This window comes from Dipodomys merriami, unplaced genomic scaffold, assembly GCF_024711535.1.
Source record: "Dipodomys merriami isolate MVZ:Mamm:240054 unplaced genomic scaffold, mDipMer1.0.p SCAF_19, whole genome shotgun sequence".
NCBI classification, from domain to species: Eukaryota; Metazoa; Chordata; class Mammalia; order Rodentia; family Heteromyidae; genus Dipodomys; species Dipodomys merriami.
Window position 1 is genome coordinate 32,295,272 of NW_027203270.1, and position 24,072 is coordinate 32,319,343.

Below are 24,072 nucleotides of genomic sequence, written 5' to 3' on the forward strand. Positions count from 1 at the left end.
TATAATCTTAGCTACTCAGGAAGCTAAGATCTGAGGATCACAGGTTGAAGCCAACCCCGGCAGGAAAGTCCATATGACTCTTATCTCCAGTTAGCCACTAGAAACCCAGAAGTGGCACTGTGGTTCAAAAGTGGTAGAGCACTAGCCTTAAGAGAGAAAAGCTCAGAGACAGTGCCTAGACCCTGAGTTCCAGCACCATGACAAATAAATAAAAATGCTAACTCTTTAACTATAACTAGACATCACTAAAAATAGCTATATGTCAGCATAGCTAAAATTTGAACACAGGAAAATAAAAATACTGTGTTGATACTCTGGTGATTTTTATTATTTAAGCAGTGGTAATTTAGGGATGTATTTCAGTGTTGAGGGCTTGTTTAGCATGGCCAAGGCACTGGATTTAGTCCCTAGCACTAAGAAAACCATAGTGATCTTGGATGAAATTTTGCTGCTCATCAAACTATCAAAACACTCTACTTTCTTTTCTTTCACTAGAATTTTTTAAGACTTTTCCTATAAATTAGTCAAGTAATGATTTCTTTTTTTTTTTTGGATCCGGTCGTGGGGCCTGAACTCTGGGCCTGGGCGCTGTCCCTCAGCTCTTCAGCTCAAGGCTAGCGCTCTACCACTTGGGCTACAGCACCACTTCTGGCTTTTTTCTTTTTGCTTATGTGGTGCTGAGGAATCGAACCCAGGGCCTCATGCAGGCAAGGCAAGTGCTCTACCACGGAGCCACCTTCCCAGCCCCAAGTAATGATTTCTTGTGTAGTATATATACACAGTGTTTGAGTTTCTCCATTCCCTTGCAGTACACCAGTTCCTAAAATTAGGACTACATACGTCTTTACATTATAATTCTTTTTTTGGGGGGTAGGGGTTGGTCATGGGGCTTGAACTCTGGACCTGAACACTGTCCCTCAGCTCTCCAGCTCAGGGCTAGCGTAGCACTCTACCACTTGAGCTATTGCACTACTTCTAGTTTTCTGAGTGGTTTATTGGAGATAAGAATCTCAGGGACTTTCCTGCCTGAGTTGGCTTTGAATTGTGATCCTCAGATCTCAGCCTTCTGAGTAGTTAGGCATGAGCCACCAGCACCTGGCTACATCTTTACATTATACGATTGTTGTTGAACAGTGTCTTTTAAGATTAGAGTTACCTAAAATCCCAATTTGAGGGGTGTGGGGGTAGCTCAGTGGTAGACTTTGCCTAATATCCTGAGGCTGTCAAGTCTGTCCCTAGCACCACAACTGCCGCGGACCAGGTTCTGTCGGGACGACGGAGGACACCTAAGGGAGGAACCTGGAATAGGATGGGGAGATGGCAAACAGACAACTCACACACATTAGGAGTGGATGCTGAGTGCTGAGTGCGATTTAATGCAGAGGATAACAAACTTTTATAACAGAAGTCTTCATAAGAAAGGGGCAAAAGGTTACACAATCTTGCTACAGGGCTTCATTCTTGGATGGTCACCAGCTGGTCCCCTGAAAGGGCAAAAGTTTACACAATCTTGCTGCAGGGCTTCATTCTTGGTGGTCACCAGCTGGTCGCCTGAAAGGCACTTGTTTCCGGCTTATCTCTAAGAAATATAATGGGTTTTGACGTTTGTCACCATCTCACCATTACCTTATTTCTATAGAGGCCTTAATTATCCCATAAGATTTTTCCTGTTCCTTCTTTAATAGTAAGGTCACGGAGGCCTAGATCTAGCAAGTCTCTTAGTAAATGAGAGTACCAGGAAGTTCTTTCTCCTAAGTAGTTATCTCCGCAATTGCCATACATTCCTTCTGTTCTAGCCGCGCCTATAGCTTCTTGTAAATTTCTTACAATTCCTTATGCTGGAGTGACTTTGTGAAACCCCCAATACTTTTATATTTACTTATAACTTGTCTACTAGCCTTCATAAGAGGGGTTGCAGGGTAGCACTTAACTCTGGTGAGTTAGTCATATTTTTGAGACACTCATCAGATACTGGAGTCATCAATACTCTTAAGAAAGAGCTTTGAATAAGGGAACGTTGACAATGAGTAAGTACAATGAGCAGCAGAAACAGTAAAAGATTAATAGGCACTCTTATGAGGAGAAGAAAGACAGAAACACATCTTTCCCAGGGGCTTGCCAGCCTTTTTCCAGGAGTAGGCCTCTTAGAAGCCCTATTCTCCGAGGTAGACTTCGGTGAAGTCCCAAAACTTGGAGATAGGTTTCTGTAAAGCCCCATTCTCTGAGGTAGACTTCAGTGAAGTCCTAAAACTCAGAGATAGGTCTCTGAAGCCCCTATCTTGGTCTGATAGATGGTTTCCCATGCTAAGCAGACTCCACTGGAGTCGGCGTGGCAACAACAAAGGAAAATCTAATTTGATTTTTTCAGGAAAAATTAAGGAAAAGAACTGAAGAACCTGATCGAGATGAGCGTCTAAAAAAGGAGAAACAAGAAAGAGAAGAAAGAGAAAAAGAACGAGAGAGAGAACGAGAAGAAAGGGAAAGGAAAAGACGAAGAGAAGAGGAAGAGAGAGAGAAAGAAAGAGCTCGTGATAGAGAAAGAAGAAAGAGAAGTCGTTCACGAAGTAGACACTCAAGCCGCACTTCTGACCGCAGATGCAGCAGATCTCGGGACCACAAAAGATCACGAAGTAGGGAAAGAAGGAGAAGCAGGTACACAAAAGCTAAAAAGCAGTGTCTAGCTCATGAGGGCACAGTAAACAAGTACTATTGCTGATGCTGTCCTTTAATGGTATGAAGAAGCTCTTTAAGTATCAATGTTCCACTTATGGTGATATTATACTAGGTAACCTTGTTATAAATAAAAAATATTGGAAGTTGAAATAGACCAATAGTGTTAACAACATAGTATGTTGTAAGATGTTTACTTTCTGATTGCATGGCTGCCCAGCACTAGGATAGCATTATTGCTAGACTCGGAAAAGATAAAAATTCTGAATTGGATTTTTGCTATACATACACTTTTATGCCATCATAAAATCAAAATGTTGTAAGTTAAAACATAAGTCATATACTCCATCATTAATTACTAGATGATAAGATTTGAATCAGTGAGTGGTTTTAGGGCAACTTCTTTGCTAGGTCCTGTCTATTGAAGTTGGAGAGTTGTTTTTTTTTTTTTAATCTGTCATATGGCTTGAACTCATGGCCATGGCGCTGTCTCTGAACTCTCTTGCTCAAGGCTAGCACTCTACCAGTTTGAGCCACACTGCCACTTCTGGTTTTCTGGTGGTTAATTGGAGAGTTGCACACTTTCCTGCCCAGGCTGGCTTTGAATCACTAATCTCAGACAGGTATCAGCCTCCTGAATAGTAAGGATTATAGGCATGGTCCACTGGCGCCCAGGATGGTTGCCTATACATCTCTTTGCACTGGGTTCAGGAAGACATAATACAGGAAATCAATTTTACTATTTTAATTAGAATTAAAATCAAGGAGTCTTGAACACAGTGATGACACAACGTTATTTGAGATGAGTTGAATTTAGAGTTTCAGTAGTTCTCAATTCTTAAGATTTATAATGTAAAATTTATTAGAAAAAAACCTAGGCACTGATGGCTTACCTCTGTAATCCTAGCTACTCAAGAGACTGAAACTGAGGATCAAAGCCAGCCCTTTAACCACCAGAAAATCTGAGGATCAAAGCCAGTCCATTAACCACCAGAAAACCAGAAGTGGAACTGTAGCTCAAAAGTGGTAGAGCAAGCCGGGTGCCAGTGGCTCACGCCTGTAATACTAGCTATTCAGGAGACTGAGATCTGAGGGTCGTGGTTCAAAGCCAGCCCAGGCAGGAAAGTCTGTGAGGCTCTTATCTCCAATAAACCACACGAAAACCCGAAGTGGTGCTGTGGCTCAAGCGGTAGAGGGTTTGCCTTGAGCTGAAGAGCAGGGACAGCGCCCAAGCCCAGAGTTCAAGCCCCAAGACCCGACAGGAAAAAAAAAACAACAAAAAGTGGTAGAGCACTAACCTTGAGGACAAAAGCTCAAGGATAACACCTAGCCCTAAGTTGCAGCCAACTAATGACCACTGCATTCCTCCCCCCACTCCAAGAAAAGAAAACTGTTAGAAAATTTTATATACTTGTTTAAGGGAAAGAGGGTGTGGGGTGTGTGGTGCACATGTTTGTATGCCTATGTGCCTCTCCTGGGGATTGAACTCAGGACCTGGGTGCTGCCCCAAAACTTATGCTTAATACTTTTTTTTCTACCACTTGAGCTCCAGCTCTATTTCCGGCTTTTTTTGCTGATTAATTGTAATATCTCGCAGACTTTTCTGCCAGGCTGGTTTCAAACTGTGATCCTCTAATATCACCCTCTTGAGCAGCTAGGATTGTAAGTGGGAGCTACTAGTGCCTGGCTTACGTGATGAATTTTGTTTAATTTTGATAATTATTCAATAATGCATACTTCCTAAAGTCTTTTTCATTGTAACACCAGCTGACAGTTGTCCTCCTCTCTCTTAAATTATTAAGAAGTAGAGATCGACGAAGAAGCAGAAGTCATGATAGATCAGAAAGAAAACATAGATCTCGAAGTCGGGATCGAAGAAGGTCAAAAAGCCGGGATCGAAAGTCATATAAGCACAGGAGCAAAAGTCGGGACAGAGAACAAGATAGAAAATCCAAGGAGAAAGGTTAGTTTACATGAGTTTGGTTCATCAAGAAGCTATTTTCACAACTTTTCTTCTGTGTACTTTTCTTCAGAGACAGCCCGATTCTATTTCAAGCTACGTTCCTTTACACTTTTAAGAAGCACCATTCAGTAAAAGACATTCTTCTTACCTCTACTGCTTCTAATTTGTGAGAATGATATTTGACTTTTTTTTCTTTTTTCTTTTTCTTTTTTGCCAGTCATAGGGCCTGAACTCTGGGCCTGGACACTGTCCCTCAGCCTCCAGCTCCAGTCTAGCACTCTACCACTTGAGCCACAGTGCCACTTCTGGCTTTTTCTGCTTATGTGCTGAGGAATCCAACCCAGGGTCTCATGCATGCAAGGCAAGCACTCTACCACTGAGCCACCTTCCCAGCCCCATTTGACATGTTTTCTTGACATGTTAAAGTTACAGCCTTGAACCAGTAACCTGAAAGTTTTTTATGTAGTTTCTTTTAAGTATTGTATCACTTTTCAGGATAATGAGACTGTAGAATTTATTACATTATTTGGCTCATTTTTAAAAAAATAAGCATTCAACCAGGTGCTGGTGTCTCATGCCTGTAAATCTATCTACTCAGCCTGGGCAGGAAAGTCTTATCAGACTCTTATCTCCAATTAAACATCAAAAAAGCTCTGAGTTCAAATCCCAGGACTGGCACCAAAAAAGAAATACTCATGATATTTTATAAAGTAAATGTACATTGTTGTGTTGATTCTGGTATGCAGCGTATACTTGCCTCTAATTATTAACTTTATAAGTTTCTAGAAGTTGAATATCTACCTTCCAAGTGCCTTACCCAAGTTTTACACTGAGTCAACATTCACTTTCCTTTCTATCTTTTTCTTGATGTTCTGTGGCTTTCCAACAGCTTGTGCTGTTAGCACTATTAATGGACTTGTAAATGTACCTTTGGTGTGTCTTCACAAAAATGTACTCCTCTTTTAGTTCTTCATGAAAAAGTATTCTTTTCAGTCAGTTTTGTTTTCAGATTATTTTTAGCATCTTCCATGTTATATTAGCTGAACTATTCTGCTTTTGCATGATTTTAGAAATGAGAAATAGCTGGTTTCTAACTCAGCTCTGTTTGCTCCATCCAGTTTTGCCTGTCTGTGTCCACATCTGATTACAATATAGTATATGTGCTATTTGAGTTGTATGTTGGCCTTTTTTTTTTAATGTGATGTTTCTTTTATAGATCTATTCGGTTTGGTTAGACTTAATGTGTTTTGCTTGAGTCAGAACTAGTACCACAAGCAATGGACTTCTTTCCTTACAAACTATTTTAAAAATATACACATACATAGACAACAACACACACACTTTTTTTTGTGTAGATATTGGCCTTTTCTGTAATGTGGAACGAATTAAACTATTCTTAGAAGCTTTAGTGTTTGATTTTTAAATTTGGAAATGGCTCTATGATTCAAAAGACAGTTGCTAGGTTGGAAATGTAGATCAATGATGTAGACAGTTGCCAGGTTGGAAATGTAGATCAATGATGTAGAGAGCCTGCTTAACATGCTTGAGGCCCTGGGTCTAGTCCCTAGCACTGCCAGTCAGAAAAAGAAAGCTGGGGGGCTGGGAAGGTGGCTCAGTAGTAGAGCACTTGCCTCGCATGCCTGAGGCCCTGGGTTCAATTCCTCAGTACCACATAAGCAGAAAAAAAAAAAGCCGGAAGTGGCACTGTAGCACAAGTGGTAAAGTGCTAGCCTTGAGCTGAAGAGCTGAGGGACAGCGCCCAGGCCCAGAGTTCAGGCCCCACAACTGGACCCAAAGAAAAAAAAAGAAAAAGCTGACAGGGCTCACGCCTGTAATCCTAGCCACTCAGAAGGCTGAGATATGAGGATCGCGGTTCAAAGCCAGCCTGGGCAGGAAAGACCATGAGACTCCTATCTCTAATAAACCACCCGAAAACTGGAAGTGTGGCTGTAGCTCAAGTGGTAGAGCGCTTGCCTTGAGCTGAAGAGCTAAGGGACCCAGGACCAGAGTTCAAACCCCATGACCAACAACAACAACAAAAAAAGAATAGCTGTTTTGGTTTTTTTTTGGGGGGGCGGGGCTGGTCATGGTGGCTGAACTCTGGGCCTGGGCTCTTCAGCTCAAGGCTAGCGCTCTACCACTTGAGTCACAGTGCCACTTCTGGCTTTTTTTTTTTTTTTTTTTTTGCTTATGTGGTGCTGAGGAATCGAACCCAGGGCCTCATGCGTGCAAGGCATGCTCTGTACCACTGAGCCATCTTTCCAGCCCCAAAGAATAGCTGTTTCTATAAAAGGATGCCAGTGTACATTAGTAAACTCTGACTTTAATTCTTTATGTAACCTGAGCTGGCCTCAAATTCATAATCCTGCATTGGCCTCAGAACTGCTGAGATTACAGATGCACCCCACTATACCTGGCCATTTGCATTAGTGTTTTGCTTTTTTTTTTGGTTGGTCATGAGGCTTGAACTCTGGGCCTGAACACTGTCCCTTGGCTCTACAGCTCAAGGCTAGTGCTCTACCACTTGAGTCACTACGCCACCTCTGGTTTTCTGAGTGGTTTATTGGAGATAAAGAGTCAGGGACTTCCCTGCCGTGGTCCTCAGATCTCAGCCTCCTGAGTAGTTAGGATTACAGGCGAGAGCCACCTGTGCCAGGCTCTAAGAGAAATTTTTAATCCTGTTTCCTTGTTAGATTATGTGCTCTGTTCCATTTGTACCACCTAAATTGGGTCAATTCTTGTGAACAAAGCTAGCTAGCTTTCATAACTATCTGAACTTAGAATTGAGTTGTGAATTGCACTGGCTGTCTGCCTAAAAGCAAGAACATTTGAGTAATTTCTGGATAAAGTCTTGAATTGCTTACTTGTAATTCCAGTAATGATGGCACTGTAGAATGTAGAACAATTATTCTGTTTAAGCCAAATTTTAAGCCAAATAAACTGAGTTAGATTATGGACAGATGCTGGATGCTCTGGTGAGTCTTAAAGAAGAGAAGACTATATGCTTTTCTGTCAGATGTATCTAGAATGATTAGAAATGCAATTATAGTGTTGTCTTAAGCTTTAGGGGAGGGGTAAAACAGGTTAGTTGACTTTTGGAAATTCCTTGTAGCCATCTAGGTATTCCTGAGTATATAAGTGATGACTGAAGTCTGGGCTTTGTGGCCAAATATGAGCAGTAGGAGGCATTTGATAATGCAGATGAGTAAGACTATGGTTACTATTCTAGGTGCTGTAATGGAAGCAGTTTAACTCCACAAATGAGAAGTGATTTTCCACACAAAGGTATCTTAATCATAAGCCAGCTTAAGGTTCTCTCTTTGTAAAGAGAGTTTTCATTTAATTCATAGCTCTAAAATCCACCACACATTATAGATGTCCTTAGGACTATTAAGATTTACCATATTTACATAGGACAGAAGATAAGATTATTGGACTGACTACTAGTCCTCTACGGGGCAACAAGACGACTCTTCCTCATTGAAGCTACCTGTGCATCGGAGAAGCCCATAAGGCACAAAGGGAGGACTTGTCCACAAGGTCAGTTAGAGCACAGTTCCCACAAGTGGTCAGACAGATATGAAGCAAGTTTCATATATACCTACACATTGCTTTGAATAGTTAGCAAGTGTTGGGCTGAATATGCTCTATCACATTGAGACCTTCAGTTCTTACACTTTAATTAAAAAGAGGCCCCTCCCGTACCATACTGTTTGGTTTCCATCCCTCTCCCCAAGTTATTTAGTGTTATGTGATAATGGCTTTGTCCAGTATTTGAACATCTTTCAATCTTAACAACCTACTGGGTATACTAGTTTTTCTTAGTTTTTAAAGAAAAATAACTTATGCAAAAAATTTCTAGTTTGCTTTATCATTTTTCTGAAGAAATCTTCTGCCAGGGGGATACTTAAGACCAAAAAGGCTAGAGTACCCGTGTTCTTTGTACCACTTTGCCTCTTGCCTAAAGTAGGGGAAATAGGGGGGGAAATTGAAATGTCTCTTTTTGGGCAAATAACTCTTAGATAAAGTTGTCGATATTCTTAGTATGCACACAAAGATTTAATTGCTTAGATTGGAATTTAAGATACTTTTTCTTTTTAAAATCAGTTATAGGGGCTTTTCATTGTTAGACCTGCACACTTTGGTTAAAGTAATGAAGCAAGGAGGTTGATAGGAAGTACACTGTTTATGGAAAAGGTAGGCTCTAATTAGGTGGCTCAAAAGAAAGATCTATTTTCTTAATGTTAGCTATAGGATATTTAAACAAACATAAGCTTTTGTATTTAAAAATATGTGATTGGAGTTAGGCACCAGTTGCTCACACCTTTAGAATCTTAGTTACTTGAGAGGCTAAGATCAGGAGGATTGTAGTTTGAGGCTAGCTTAGCAGAAAAGTCTGTCAGACCTTCTGAACTCATAATCAGGAAAGCAGTGGTGTGTACCTATCATTACAAGCTACAGGAGAGGCTGAAATTATGAGGATTGTAGTGTCAGGCCAGTCTGAGATACCATCCCCACAGAGGGAAGTTGGATGCTATTCTATGTGTCTGGGATCCCAGAGACAGTGGGAAGCCTAAAGTAAGGCAGATCACAGATGAAGGGTTTACTTGGATGTGAGACCCTATCCTGAAAAGTAACCATGAAATGTCTGGAGGTATGGCTTAGTGGTATCACTCCTGCTGAGCCATTTATTAGCTCTTAAGTTTAAAATCCCAGTACCTTAAAAAGGGGAAGGGAAAAAAAATATCTGATTGGGTGACCATGTCTACTAAACATTCCAGCTCCCCCTCCCCCAGGTTACTATTTTTACCCTTCTAACGTAATTTAACCTTGTACAGTTTTGTGTTCTATCTTCTTATAGCCTTCCCTTTCATGTTCTTTTCTAAAATGAAATTTGTGTTCTTTATCTGAAATGAAATTTGTTTAGATTTTAGATTTTACAACATACATATTAGCTTTTCCAGTTTGAGAGAATTCACTATTTTACTTTCTGCTTTTAATTTTCTTGCTCTCTCTTTTATAATTTATAAGTTGCGTCTCTTGGTAAATTCAGTAAACTCAGTATTTGTAGTCTGTGAAAAACAATTGTCTTTCGTCTCTCAGTTGTTTCACTTTCAAAATAATTATTGTACTTTAAGTCTATGGTCAATGTCTTCTTTTATGGCAGAAAAGAGGGGATCTGATGATAAAAAAAGTAGTGTGAAGTCCAGTAGTCGAGAAAAACAGAGTGAAGACACAAACACTGAATCGAAGGAAAGTGATTCTAAGAATGAGGTCAATGGGACCAGTGAAGACATTAAATCTGAAGGTGACACTCAGTCCAATTAAAACTGATCTGATAAGACCTCAGATCAGACAGAGGTAAGTGTATTGTTTCTCACTTTGATTAGGGCTTTTTGTTACTGTTTGACAGTGCAGCGTAAGTATGCACAGATGAAGATGGAACTAAGCCGAGTAAGAAGACAAACAAAAGCATCTTCTGAAGGAAAAGACAGTGTAGTCCTGCAAAACATTTTGAGGTACATTGTTTTGTCTCAGCTATTTTGTAGCAGACTCGTGCCCCCATTAGTGTGCCTCTTTGGAAAATATTGCCCACATTTGTAATATAGTCGCCATTAAAAAGTTAATTATCCTTTTTTTTAGGGATTTTGCTGTCATTTCTTTTTTTTTAATAAAAAGGTTGAACTGTTTTTTATTTTTTTATTTTTGGTATTAAGTCCATCTTGTGTTGGTACATTGGCAGAGACATATGCTTTAAAAACTTAACTATTTCTGAGGCACATGTTGGACTATTTTGCTTTAATTAAAACTGCTAGTATTTCTTTGTCAAGGATGTTTCTAGTTTTTTGCTTTATTGCCTTGCATTCTAATGCAGTTTGTTCTGTAACTCGAGAGCCAGTAGCATTGGATTGATGGAAGTGTAGGGTTTATGAATTATTGCAGCTGACTACCATACCTCACACAGCGTTGGTGTTGTGAGCGGCCCATGAAAAGCCAAATTAAAAATCAAGGATTCAGTCAAACTAAGCAGGTACTCATGCCAGGTACTCCTTTCTCTACCCACATCCATGTTTGAATGCTATTGCCTGTGATCTTTTACGCTTAACTGTTGTGTATCTTTTTTGTTCTTTACAAGAAGCACAGAGGGGTTTTTTGTGTATTGCGTGAAAACTTACAAATCAAATGTTAACAGAATGGAATTTTTTTTCAACTGTGTGTAGGGATGCAGTGGTGCCCAGAATTAGATATCTTTAAAGAATTTTAAATACAGTAAATACTTCATATTATTCGCCTTGTTACATTCAATGCAATTCTCAAGTCTTTAAGAGGTATGTGTTTAATATTTCCTACTGTGTAGGAGAATTTGCAGTCAGCCATAGGAATATAGGAATAGTCACTGGCTGATATATTACAAGCAGCAGTGAAAGGCAGGAAAGACATTTCCAATCTGTGACATGCAAAGCACTGATAAACTGTCTAGAATTAATTTGGGTTTTTAAAGAGCTGTTAAAAAGCCAGGTGTTGTAAGTGTTCTTAAAACCTCTACACTATTCATTCTTTGGGCTAGTGGTGTGGGACAAAATATTCCTAATGAAAGGAATTGGTAGTGTTCCTTTTCTAGTAAAACAACATAGGGTTCTATCTGTATGAGCCATTCTCATGTAGGAAAGTTTACACAGGCACATGGCAATAAGGATCACACTGATGTCTTGATTATTAAAAACAAATACAGACATTTCATATACACAGGTTACTTATTAGCAGTTAGTGACTGGGCCAACACTTAGTCATAAAAACATTGCCTTTTATATGCTGTCTAATTATCATTTTTCCCCAACTTTTGCATTGTAGGACTACTGTTCGAAGATTTTTTGAAGAATACTGAAAACAGCATAAAGTGAAGATCGACATTAAAATGAGGTGAAAGAAAGCTATAGTTGCATAGAAAAGTATAAAAAGCTCAGTTAGTTTGGTTTTGTTTTTTGTTTTTAATTAAAAATTAATTCAGGACTGATATGACCTACCAGATTTCAGAACATGTGTTAATAGCATATATACCACTTAGGTCCTGTATCATATTTTCTCTTTAAGACTTTTTAAGAAATATTACCTAAACATATGGCTCGCTCAGTGTTTAATTGCAAGTTTTCATTCTTGGACTTTGAAAACAGGATTAAACATTAGTATTCATGTGAATCAGACTAAGTGGGATTCCATTTTTTACAACTCTGCTATACTTAGCCTTTGGATTTAGAAGTAAAATAAAGTATCTCTGACTTTCTGTTACAGAGTTGATTTGTCTGTGTCATTGAAAAGTTTTAGTATTACTCTTTTTCTAATAAAGTTATTGACTCTGAACTAGTCCCTTGTTTTAAATATAAGAGGTACACTATTACTAGAGGTATTAGTGTACTTTTTTTTCTATCTACTTAAAAGTAATTTTTATAGAATTTCTAGTTGGATGTTTTAAATAATGGTGCTTCAATTTTTGGGTGTGGGTTATGAATAAATTTGCATTTTTCTTTTAATAGCGAAGATGTGCAGTGAATTAGAATATATTTTTACATCCCTGAGAGATTCCTTTAGTAGTAGTTGATTCCGAATAGCTCTGACAAACACTATCTTCCACTAGGTATGAAACAATGTAGAAGAACATTCAAGAACTTTTGCTGTTCTTGTTTCGGGTCTTGTTTTAATCCTGTACCTCTATTTGTAGAAACATCAACTGTATAAAAGTGTTAATCTCTAGCTACATGTATGTGTATATAATTCATGGTAATTTCTTGTGATTTATAGTTGAATTTTACCACCAGCTTAAAGATAAACCAAGTAAGTGGATGAAATGGCTTATTCAAGTTGTATGTTTCATATTGAATGTTAAGACATGGAGTCTGGCATCTGCTTGTTGGTTCAGTACCTCAATAGGTACCAGTTGTTCATTCTGATAGGCAGTATGGTCAGTAACGATTTACTGAATGATACATTATCTACCAAACTTAAAAATAATGAAGCCAGCTGGTGCCCGTGGCGCACACCTCTAATCAGTCCTAGCTACTAAGGAGGTTGAGATCTGAGGATCACGGTTCACAGCCAGCCTTGGCAGGAAAGTCCATGAGACTCTAATCTCCAGTTAACTACCAGAAAACCAGAAGTGGCGCTGTGGCTCAAGTGGTAGAGCATTAGCCTTGAGCTGAAGAGCTCAGGGGCAGCGCCCAGGCCCAGAGTTCAAACCTCACAACTGACCACAATAATAAATAATAATGAAACCATCATTTTTAAAGGCCCTCTAGAAGAAAATGCTGTGAGGATGGCCCTCTTCACTTCCCTAGCTGATCCTAGACATGCAGCAATAGATGAGGAGGTTGTCTCTGAATTTGCAGAAGGTGATTCCCCCAAGGATTATGGTCATCAGTGAAACAAAATCTTAACAGCCCAACAGCTTAACAGTCAAGCAGCCCAACCTCTAAGCTCTGCTTTGTAGTTTGACAAGGTTGTAGTTTAAGAAACAGAAGAAAGCTACTAAGTACAAAAATGCCAATTTGTTCTTTTCTGCCTCATCTAGAGTCAATAGCTAATGTAAATGAAGTACAGTGATGGGCTCCTGTGAAGTAACTTCTATGAGCACTTAAGTTTTTTAGTAACTATTGATAGTATTTGGGATTTGAAGTAGCTGGTTTCTTAGGGTGTCCATGGCTAAAGACTTGTCTTAACTTTGGAATGAGTTTAGATTTTACATCATTTATACCCTAAGTTGATCTGGTTCAAAAGACACTGATTCTTACTAACCAAAGTCCCAAGAATCAGGTGTAGACATGAGGATGATAATTTACTACATTAGAAATGCATTATGCTGTGTGCACAAAAAAATAGTTGGTTAATATGTTTGTGTCCTTTCTCTTCGGAGAACCAACTCTAATTAATCAGAAAAATTACTAGGGAAGATTGAAATCATAACAGTTTCTTTTTAATTTTGGAAATTTTAAGACAAATAGTGGCATAATTAGCCTCTAAAACTCATCACCATTGAGATTCATGGCCTCTGTGTGTATGTGTATGCATGTGTGTGTGCATGTTCATGTGTCTATCAAATGTCTTTTATTTGTACCATTGATTTAATCTGTAAATAATTTCACATGTATGATTAAAAAAAAAGATTCCTTTAACAGTTCATTCTTATAAAGTATGGGATTTTACTCACCATAGCTAAACTATAGTACTGGTCCAGTAGTGCATTTCTTTTGTGGAGGCCTAGGTAATAGAGTACATCTGTCTCCTGTGGAAGCAGATAGACTAGACATAATGCACCTTTTTGTTTTTTCTTCAAACAGATTAAGGTCACATTTTTCAGTTACGTTGTAAACCTTATTCTTGAGCTCATAATAACTTAATAGGGTTGCTCAGCCTAGACATCACCTTCTCTCCTTAGAATATTATTCACCTGTAGGCAATCTTAAAATACAGTTGATGTCACACAGTAGGACACCAGCCTTACTTGCAAGGTCTGAGAATACTTGTATCACATGTGCATTGAGAGATGAGAAACAAGGTACCAGCCTTATTTGCAAGGTCTGAGAACATTTGTATCACATGTGCATTGAGCTGAGCTATGTCTGGTCCAAGACTAAAGATGGAGAAACTTATGGTAGAATGTTTAGTTCAACTTTCTGTTTTTAAAAAATAAATTCTAGATAAGGTATATGTAAGTATATTTTAGATACCTATTACACGCATGAAACAAACACTTGAAAATACTGTGTATTCTGTCAGTTGGAACTTCATTTAAGGTTGGTTTTTAGGTTTTGAGTTTTGCTTGCAAAAGGACCCAGGGTGACTATATATTTTTAATTTTGTATTACAATTGTAATGCTTGCTCTTGGTTTAAATACAGCAGTATGAATGCACATGGTTTTCAAACGGGAGTGTTTAGTGACCTGTGTCTTCCTTCTGTCCTGTCCCCTCTGTTCCTTCTCTCCAGGAACTCCTTCTGTTAACTATTCTTCCAAGTGGTTCTTTTTTTGGGGGGTAGGGTGGGGGTGGGATAGGTTGTGGGGGATACAAGAATATATGTGTAGATGTCTTTTTATATATGATACCCCCATATGTTCCAAAGCTTGCCTTTTCATTTATTATATTTTAGAAACATTTATTTTGAGATATAGGAGACAGTGCTTTTAAGTTGAACATGTGACATTTTAAACTACATTTCAAGTAAGTCAAAGCAGAGAAATAAATGTATTTTTCATTGATGTGTCAGAATTTTGATTTTTCTTTCTTAAAAATGCCTTTTAAGAGTCATAGTTGATTTATTTTTCCCTTCAGCCATCCCAAGTAGTTAAATTGTCAACAGATTAATTTAGGAACAATAGCTTTGGAAATAGTTTGGCATGTCTGGATGTGTGCCATAACTTGCCCTTAGGTTCATATCCTGGACAAACTCTTACATGTGTGCTAGGAAATGAAAATAAAGTCATAATGGCATCATTTGTAATAGGAAGAAAAAAAATTAAAAAGGGGGAAAATACAAACGGGAAAAAAGCCCGTGAAGACCCCAGTTAACATTATGTTGGGTAAATAGTACACTACATTTCTACCACAGAATTCACAGAAACTAAACTACAGCTCTTTATGTGGACGTGGATGGTTCAGCAGTGTTACATTAAGTGCAAGTCACAGTATTTTCACTGGTTATTTTGTGAAGGCAAACATTAAATATATGATAAAGCAAAACAAAGGACCGGTGACACAGTTTTGATGTTAGCTGGTACTGATTGGGAGCTTGGAGGGAGATGTGGTCTGGGCAAAAACATGCGACTTCAGAGGAGTGGGTGGTGCTCTGCTTCCGAAGCTGGATGGGCATTTTCTTTAAGCTGTATGTTTTTGTGCTTTTGTATGTATATAATTCCTAATAAAATTTTAAAAATTGGGAAGAGATCTTGATGTAGGGGAGTGACTACATCATGGACTTCATGAAATTAGCCTTTGATAATGTGTAGCAAATTTCTAAAGTACTTGTTCTTTTACTTAGAGAGGGTCTGGCTGTGTACCCCAGGTTAGCCTCACACAAAATTTTTCTGCCAGTCTCACGTGCTAGGATTATAAGGGAGCACCACCATGCCCAGCCACACTTAGGATTTTTTTTTTTTTTTTTTTTTTTTTTTGTCGGTGGTGGGGCTTGAACTCTGGGCCTGGGCACTGTCCCTCAGCTTTTCAGCTCAAGGCGAGCACTCTACCACTTGAGCTACAGCGCCACTTCTGGTTTTCTGGTGGTTTATTGGAGATAGGAGTCTCACAGTCTCTCCTGCCCGGGCTGGCTTTGAACCGTGATCCTCAGATCTCAGCCTCCTGAGTAGCTAGGATTACAGGCGTGAGCCACCAGCACCCGGCCCCACACTTAGGATTTTTAATCATGGTTTTATTTTTTGTTTTTTATTTTACTTTTTTGCCAGTCCTGGGGCTTGAAATCAAGGCCTAGGTGCTGTCCCTGAAGTTCTGCTCAAGGCCAGTGCTCTACCACTTGAGCCATAGTGCCACTTTGAGCCTTTTCTGAGTAGTTTATTGGAGATAAGGATCTCAGCCTCCTGAGTAGCTAGGATTACAGGTGTGCGCCATTGTTGGCCAGCTTAATCGTAGTTTTAAAAGCTACAAAACAAGACTTGAAATACATGTTTTCTTTGAGATACCTTGTTTTATTTTGACATGGTTTTCATTTCGGTGCCAGCAAAGGGTAGATATCTTTCTAGGCAGCTTCCAAGAAGTTTTTCTTTCCCCCTCAAGATCATGCCATTTTACAAAGAAGCTGCCGAACTCTTCTGCCTCCTCTTGCTCAAGCTTGTTCCTGTTGGTCCTGTTCTAATGCTCATAGGGTACTATGAAGTGTTAAACAATGATAACACTAAAGGGATTGAAACTTGGGAAGCATTCACAGGCACATAAGGGTCACAGATTAAGGTCTTCATCATTGTTCCAGAAGCCTTGTGACATCCCAGTTCCCTAGATGAGGCTCCAGTCATCAGGATGAGCTGAGGGTTTGCTTGGCTGTGAGTGCAGTCAGCACACACATGAGCACTGCACACAGGAGGTGTTATGTCTCTGGTAACCTTGGACACGTCTGAACTGGTGGTTTATTTGCACTGAGTTAGTGTGCCCTTGACTTAACTCCAATGATTGACAGGTTGGGAAGGGGAAGTGCTGAGTTAAATAACCCCAGTCCATTCCATATTTCATTGTAACCTGCATAGGTTGTGCAATGTAATCACATTCTATCTGGTTCATTTCACTTAAAGCACCTTTAAAACATTTCAATGGCATTATACCTTATGCAGGAATTAGATTTTTCAGTCAATATATATGAGGGGGAAAATGAATCACATTTTTGAAACTTTTGAGTATTTATGTATGCCAGTACTGGGGCTTGAACTCAGGGCCTTGAGCTCCCAGCTGTTTTGTTCAAGGCAAAATGAAGGGCTGGTGCTTGCCACTTGAACTACTCCATTTCTGACATTTTGGTGGTTATTTGGAGGTAAGAGTTTCACAAGCTTTCCTGCAAAGTTGGCTTAGAACTATCAGCATGAGCCACCAGCTACCCAGTTCAAATTTAACTTGATCTGCAGCCACTTTGTTTTCCTGCTGTGGAGATGTGGGCTATGTTAGGACAGCTGTGGGTTAGCTCATCTAACTTAGGGTAGACCCATTGTGCCCTCAGTGGTCTTGCTATAACTGCTAGATGGCACCGTTGTGGCTTCTGCCATTTTCACTCAAAGTAATTCCATTTTTGTCCAACTAAACATTTAAACCACATAAATTTGGCTGGGAAGGTGGCTCAATGGTAGAGTGCTTGCCTTGCATGCATGAGGCCCCAGGTTCAATTCCTCAGCACCACATAAACAGAAAAAAGCCAGAAGTAGCACTGTGGCTCAAGTGATTGAGTGCTATAAAGTGCTAGCCTTGAGCTGAAAAGCTGAGGGACAGTGTCCAGGCCTAGAGTTAAGGTCCCACAGCTGGAAAAACAAGCAAAACACACACACACCTAAGTTTGGCCAGATGCCAATCAACTCCTTTAATCCTAGCTACTCAGGAGGCGGAGACCTGAGGATTGCAGTTCAGAGATAGTCAGGGCAGGAAGTCCTTGAGTGTGATCACCGAAAAGTGAGAGTAGAGCTTTGGCTCAAGTGTAGAACACTCTTTGAACAAAGGCTCAGGGACAGTACCCAGGCCCTGAGTTCAGGCCCCCAGTTATGGTGCGCACAAACATCTTCACATCATAGAGTTTCTAGCATCTGAGTCCTTGCCTAAAGTTTCCTCATACTGAAAGGGAAAGCCAGGCCCAGTGGCTCATACCTGTAATCAATCCTAGCTACTCGGGAGGTTGAGATCTGAGGATCATGGTTCAAAGCCTGCCCAGACAGGAAGGTCTGTGAAACTCTTGTCTCCAGTTAACCATCAGAAAACCGAGAGTGGCGCTGTGCTTAAAGTGGTAAAGCACCCACCTTGAGCTGAAAAGCTCAGGGACAGTGCCCAGGCCCAGAGTCCAAGCCCCACGACTGACACCAAAAATAAAAAAGTGTGGCTGAACAGCTGACTCCACTAGTCATCACAATCTCCTCTTTGGCTCCCAGCACTAAGTGGAGTTGTCTTTTGTTGCCTTTTTTTTTGTCTGTACTGGGATTTGAACTCGGGGCCCTATGCCTGGCTCTACGACTCGAACAACATCTCTAACCCGTTTTTACTTTAGTTATTTTTCCAAATAGAATCTTACTTTTTGCCTGGTTGGGCTGCCCTCAGACCTTGGTTCTCCTATTTATGCCTCCCGTGTAGCATGCTATCTTGAAAGCCTTGTGATGCAGATACTAAGCCACATTGCTGCCATGCTATGTGCTTAAGAGGTGATGAGTACCAAGCAAATTATATTCAGATCATAGAGTATGCTCCTGAAGTGCAGTGGGACACATTTTTGCTCTCATCCTTTTGAAACTTTGTTTTCTCTTTGGGTAAGAAAGGTTCACATGCCTATGTTTCCCTTCCCTCGCTTTAATCCTCAGCTGTAAGTGAGCCTTTTATGTCCGCTGGGAGATATATTATCCATAACACTTAGAGATGCTTCTAAGGTTTAGGAGCTATGTGTGTGAAAAGAAGTGGCAGTACATTGAGTAACTAGGTAAGCAAGCAGCTAATGCGTGCTCACAGCGTCTAACTAGACAGCTCCCCTAGACTAGTGTAGAGGAATCTTGAGCGGATGTGTTGGCAGGCAACCTTGAGTTTACAGCCTTGGTAACCAAGTATCAGTCCTTTGTCCTGTCTCCCAACTCACACTTACCTAATAGTTCAGTGGTATTTGCTATGCCTGACCATTGAACATAGTTATTACTCAGGTAATAAATACCGCATACTATCTGTAAATATCCAGATATAGCCGTGGATATAGCTCTGGTAGAGTGCCGGTACTTGAGTACAACACTACAAAGTGAGTTTATCTTATCAGGCACCAGTGGCTCATACCTGTAATTCTAGCTACTCAAGAGGTTGAGATTTGAGGATTGTGGTTCCCTGCCTGAGCAGTGAAGTTTATGAAACTGTTAAACTAACCACCCACTCCCCAAAACAAAGCCAGAAGTGAGTTATAGCTCAAGGAGTAGAGTGCTAGGTAGCTTTGAGCAAAAAAATTGAGGGACACTGCTCAGGCCCTGAGTTCAAACTCTGACACACACACACACACACACACACACACACACACACACACACACACACACACACACACACACACACACACACACACACACACACACACACACACACACACACACACACACACACACACACACACACACACACACACACACACACACACACACACACACACACACACACAGTGTTGATGTGGATATTGTAGCTATGTTAAATCCTGAACTTTTTTTTTCTCAGCTCAGAGAAGTTGGAAATGAGGAAACAAGTTATTTCCTAAAGTCTCCACTTGTTTCAACTTAATCACCAGTTCACAACTACTTCTTAGTGGATTTTGATAACTCAGCTCTTGTCATTGCAGTTTAATTTCAAAGAAGTTATTTTCTTTGAAATTCTGAATTCTTTAATCACCAGCAAGCTCAAATGTTTGTTAAAAAATGCTCATTTTACAGATTGTTAACAGTATTCTCAAAATGAAGATGATTTTAAAAACTAAAAAAATCATTAATGAGTAAAACATGGAGCGTTTGTAGGCATGCAGATTTCATTAGCTGAGATACAGAACTAGGATCCTCCATGACCTACTGCAAATAGTTTGCTGATGATTTTTCCCCCTTTCAAGTCTGAGGATCAGTTCCACAGTCTCATCTTCATGAATGCCAGGACAAGTGCTCTACGACTGGCCAAGGGTTTAAATGTGCAATAAATACATGATTATCTGTGGGCACTGTATAGCAATTTTTATACCTTGTTAACCATTTGGGTAACTGATGTGCCAGTGGTGGTGGGGGGAGATGGGGAAGAGGGTGAAGGTCCTTGTGATTTCTACCACATCCCTGGAGAGAAAAGGATTGTACTCTTGGAGGGTCAGTGGCACTGACATGTCTCCCAAGAAGGAGCAGCAATGGACTAAGCCATTGTAAACTCTTTGAGTTTTGCTTTGCAACATGGTTCAGGACTTAGCCCTCACCTAGATAAGTGTTGTCAGATTGACTATCACTTGAATGTGTTGACAAGCATGGATCTGTGCCTGGAGGAGAATTAGGGTAGTGCTGTAGTTGAGGAGCAGCAGTGGCTGGCTACCCCATCTCGAGGTCTGACAAGGAGCCATGATGACCACCTCTGCTTCCTGCCCACAGTCTTGCCTCTAATGGAAAGACCTGGGACTTCGGCCAGTCTGACTTTGCAGGGTATGGTAAGTCATGAAAATGAAAAGGGTGTCCTGAACTACCTCACTCAAACTGGTGAGGCCAGAGGAGTGGAGGCACTGTGGGTAGAAAGGCCTGGTACTTGGGGGCGCAAGGGCCCTTTGCTCTTCCCTCACCTATCAGGTCTGTTCATCATCCTGCTCCTCATTTAATTTTTTTTCACATGGCTACTAGACGTGTTTCTCTTATATGGGGGACATTATTTTTAAATCTTAAAGTCAAATAGCATAAATTCTAGTTGTAAATATGTTAATGATTCTAAAAATGGGCCTGTTGGCATAGAAGGTGAAGTTCTTGTTGGAGAAGTAACTGCCATTCGGGCTTGGTGTGGGTCTTTTTCACTCATTTTGCTGAACACTTGGTGGGCCCTTTTATCTTTGTATTGGCCACTGGTGGAATGTAGCATTTTTTTTTTTTAATGGTTGGTATTGGGACTTGAACTCTGGGCTTTGTGATTTTTATTCTTTTTCACTCAGCACTCTACCACTTGACCCATGTCTCCAGTTCTGGATTTTTGCCGATTTGTGGTAAGAGTTTTGAGGATTTCTCAGCCTCCTGAGTAGCTAGAATTAAAGGCATGAGCCACCCAGCTTCAGTCACCCAGCTTCACTTAAAAAAAAAAAAAATCCCCCCCCCCCCCCCAGCCGTGCACTGGTGGCTCACACCTGTAATCCTAGCTACTCAGGAGGCTGAGATCTGAGTATCAAGGTTCAAAGACAGCCCAGGCAGGAAAGTCTGTGATACTCATCTCCAGTTAACTACCAGAAAACTAGAAGTGGCACCATGGCTCAAGAGGTAAAGCGATTGCCTTGAGCTGAAGAGCTCAGGGACAGTAGTGCCCAGGCCTAGTTCAAGCCCCAAGAACGGCAAATAAAAATAATAATCCCTACCCATATTCTTTTTTTCTTATCAGATATATGATTTAAATCTTAGTCTTGTGAATCATATTTTGGCCTTGATGTACATGTATTTGTATGTTGTCATTTATTATTAAGTAGTTGTACAAAGAGGTTACAATTTCATAAATTAGGTTTATGAGTTCAGTGCAGCTTTATCAGTGTCACTTCTTCCAGCATTCTCTCCATTCCCCCCGCCCCCCCCCCCATTTGTTCTCTCAACTTAGGTAGTTGTGTCATTTTCTGCACACTATCTTCTGGGCTTTTGTCCCCTCTTGAACTGTTGAACAAGAGGTCAGTATTGTCTCAACACTTTTTTGCCGACTTGAATTCAGCTTTGTCTTTGTCATGGACTCCATTGGATGTACCTGTGTGTTCTTCGCTTATTTTAAACTTTTATACTAGGGCTGGGAAGGTGGCTCAGTGGTAGAGCACTTGCCTTGCATGCTCAAGGCCCTGGGTTCGATTCCTCAGCACCACATAAGCAAAAAGAAAAAAGCCGGAAGTGGCGCTGTGGCTCAAGTGGTAGAGCACTAGCCTTGAGCTGAAGAGCTGAGGGACAGTGCCCAGGCCCAGAGTTCAGGCCCCACGACCGGACCCAAAAAAAAAAAAAAAAAAAACTTTTATACTTATTTCTTCCATATGTTTCTACTAAGCATAGTTACCACTTAACAAAGTTCTGTTTCCCAATTCCTCTCTGCCCTTCCTCAGACTCGGTCTCCCACATGAGTGGTAATCGCAGTCACAGGGTTGAGCTATTTCAACTCCACACACAACCCATGCCTGTCTCTGAGTGCCCCCTTGCGCCCCCGTTTGCCCACGCGAGGCCATTGGCAGAGCAGACAAGTGCCACCAAGGTGCCGTTCTCCTGATGTCCACCAGAGGTCGCCCTATGTCCTCAATTCCCTCTGGACCTGCTGTTTAATCAAGCTTGTCCCTCTGGGACCTCCCACCTCTCCCAACACCACCTTCGGGTTTAAAGCCCCAGAGCAGCATTCCTGGTTATCCAAGAAGCATATCTTTGCAGCTGCCATTAGTGACAGGAGCTGCCTTGTGAGAAGCAGCCTCGTGTGATGTGTCCTGGCTACTTGATTGGATACAACCACACTGCAGTTTTCTCATCTGCAAAATGGGAATCATTTTCCCCATGATGAGCAAGTGTCAAAAGAGATATTTCATTTTGGTGTATGACATGCAGCAGGTGCCTAATGAAAGCAAATCACCTTACCAAGGCTTCAAAGTCCGCAACTGCATCAATCCAGGCCATCTCTGCCCCTTGTTTTCTTGGGCATTAGTGGTGGCAGGGTTTCTTGGGGATGGAATCCCTTTAGTGGACCTCAGCTTCATAGGCCATGAAGTCAAATATATGAGTGCTTAATTTTTCCATAACCGATTTCATCTGCACCAATTTCATCTCCATGCCACGTGGCATAAAAACACTTTCTCGAGGGTTTTGCCCTCCCTTCTCCCTGGAGTCCCAGCTGGAAGGGTGAGGGCTTCTGCTATTGGGCACTCTTCATTTCCTCTGTCAACATCCATACAAATGGCCTCCCACCCCACAAGGCAGCCCTGGCTGGTGTAGTGCCACATCAGATTGATTGCTGCCAGTGTCCACCTCTGCTGGTGCCCACACTTGCCAACGCTCCCCAAGGGAGTCCACAGTCCATGTGGCCTCTCTGCCACTATCTCATCCTGACCTTCACCCTCTTCTAGCCACATACCTTCTTTCATCCCCTTCCCTGAGACCCTTGGGAGCAGGGGCGTCATGGGTCCTCTGTCCAGGCAAGCCACACCACCTCATCTGTTTCTCATGTAGATACTTGTAGGGTATTCTGAAAGCTTAGTATCATCTTGCCCCTCTCCCCTCTGAGTTCTATAGTACCCTCCAGAGAATGGGGCTGGGGGGGGGCAGGAGGATGACTGGGACTGGTCAGGATTTTTACTGAAGAAATGGCTTCAACTTAGATGCTCAATATCTAGGACCTAGCGCCTTTTGTTTCTGTTTCTTCTAGAACACCCCTGCCCTGGGGACACCCTTGTTGCCATCTGTACCAGGGCAGGATAGTATGACACACCAGGGAAAGAAGCTACTAGTTTTGAACATTAGCCTGGCACACCTTTTGCCCTGTTTTCTGAGTATAGACTGACTCACCTTGTAGCACCCCAGGGACGTTTTGTGTTCCTGGCTAAGTGTAGGGTGGAGTCAAGGCTGCTAGAAGAACCAAACTTCCTTCCTTCCTTCCTTCCTTCCTTCCTTCCTTCCTTCCTTCCTTCCTTCCTTCCTTCCTTCCTTCCCTTTTTTTTTTTTTTTTTTTTTGTCAGTTGTAGGCCTTGAACTGGGCCTGGGCCTGGGTGCTATCCTTGAGCTCTTTTACTGAAAGTAATAGTGCTCTATTACTTCGAACCACAGCACCACTTCTGATGTTCTGGTGGTGAATTGGAGATAAGAGGCTTTCCCACTGAGGCTAGCTTTGAACCGTGATCCTCAGATCTTAGCTTCCTGAGTAGGATTACAGGCCTGAGCCACCAGCACCCAGCATGGAAGAAGTTTCTGAGGGTTCGTGTTCAGCCCTTCTGGGAGGATAGACAGTCAGAGCTCCTGGTTGCACACAACAGAACACAATTCTGATGAACTGCCACCTGAAGAGACTTCTCT

General features: G+C 41.1%; 1 protein-coding gene across 10 annotated transcripts in view; it reads left to right on the forward strand.

The window, feature by feature from the left end:
• Nucleotides 1-11,920, forward strand: part of Luc7l3 (LUC7 like 3 pre-mRNA splicing factor) — a 31,670-nt gene extending 19,750 nt beyond the window's left edge. For 2 of the 10 annotated variants that reach the window (XM_070028366.1, XM_070028373.1), the window contains 4 exons: nt 2,369-2,652; nt 4,473-4,633; nt 9,801-9,941; nt 10,047-11,920. In XM_070028366.1, the coding sequence (XP_069884467.1) occupies nt 2,369-2,652; nt 4,473-4,633; nt 9,801-9,941; nt 10,047-10,237 (777 nt within the window). In that variant the 3' untranslated portion in view covers nt 10,238-11,920. Of the gene's footprint in view, nt 1-2,368; nt 2,653-4,472; nt 4,634-7,862; nt 7,919-8,047; nt 8,174-9,800; nt 9,995-10,046 lie in introns of those variants that run through there. The other 8 variants (XM_070028369.1, XM_070028367.1, XM_070028368.1 and 5 more) reach the window with 8 other exon arrangements.
• The last annotated feature ends 12,152 nt before the right edge of the window (nt 11,921-24,072 follow it).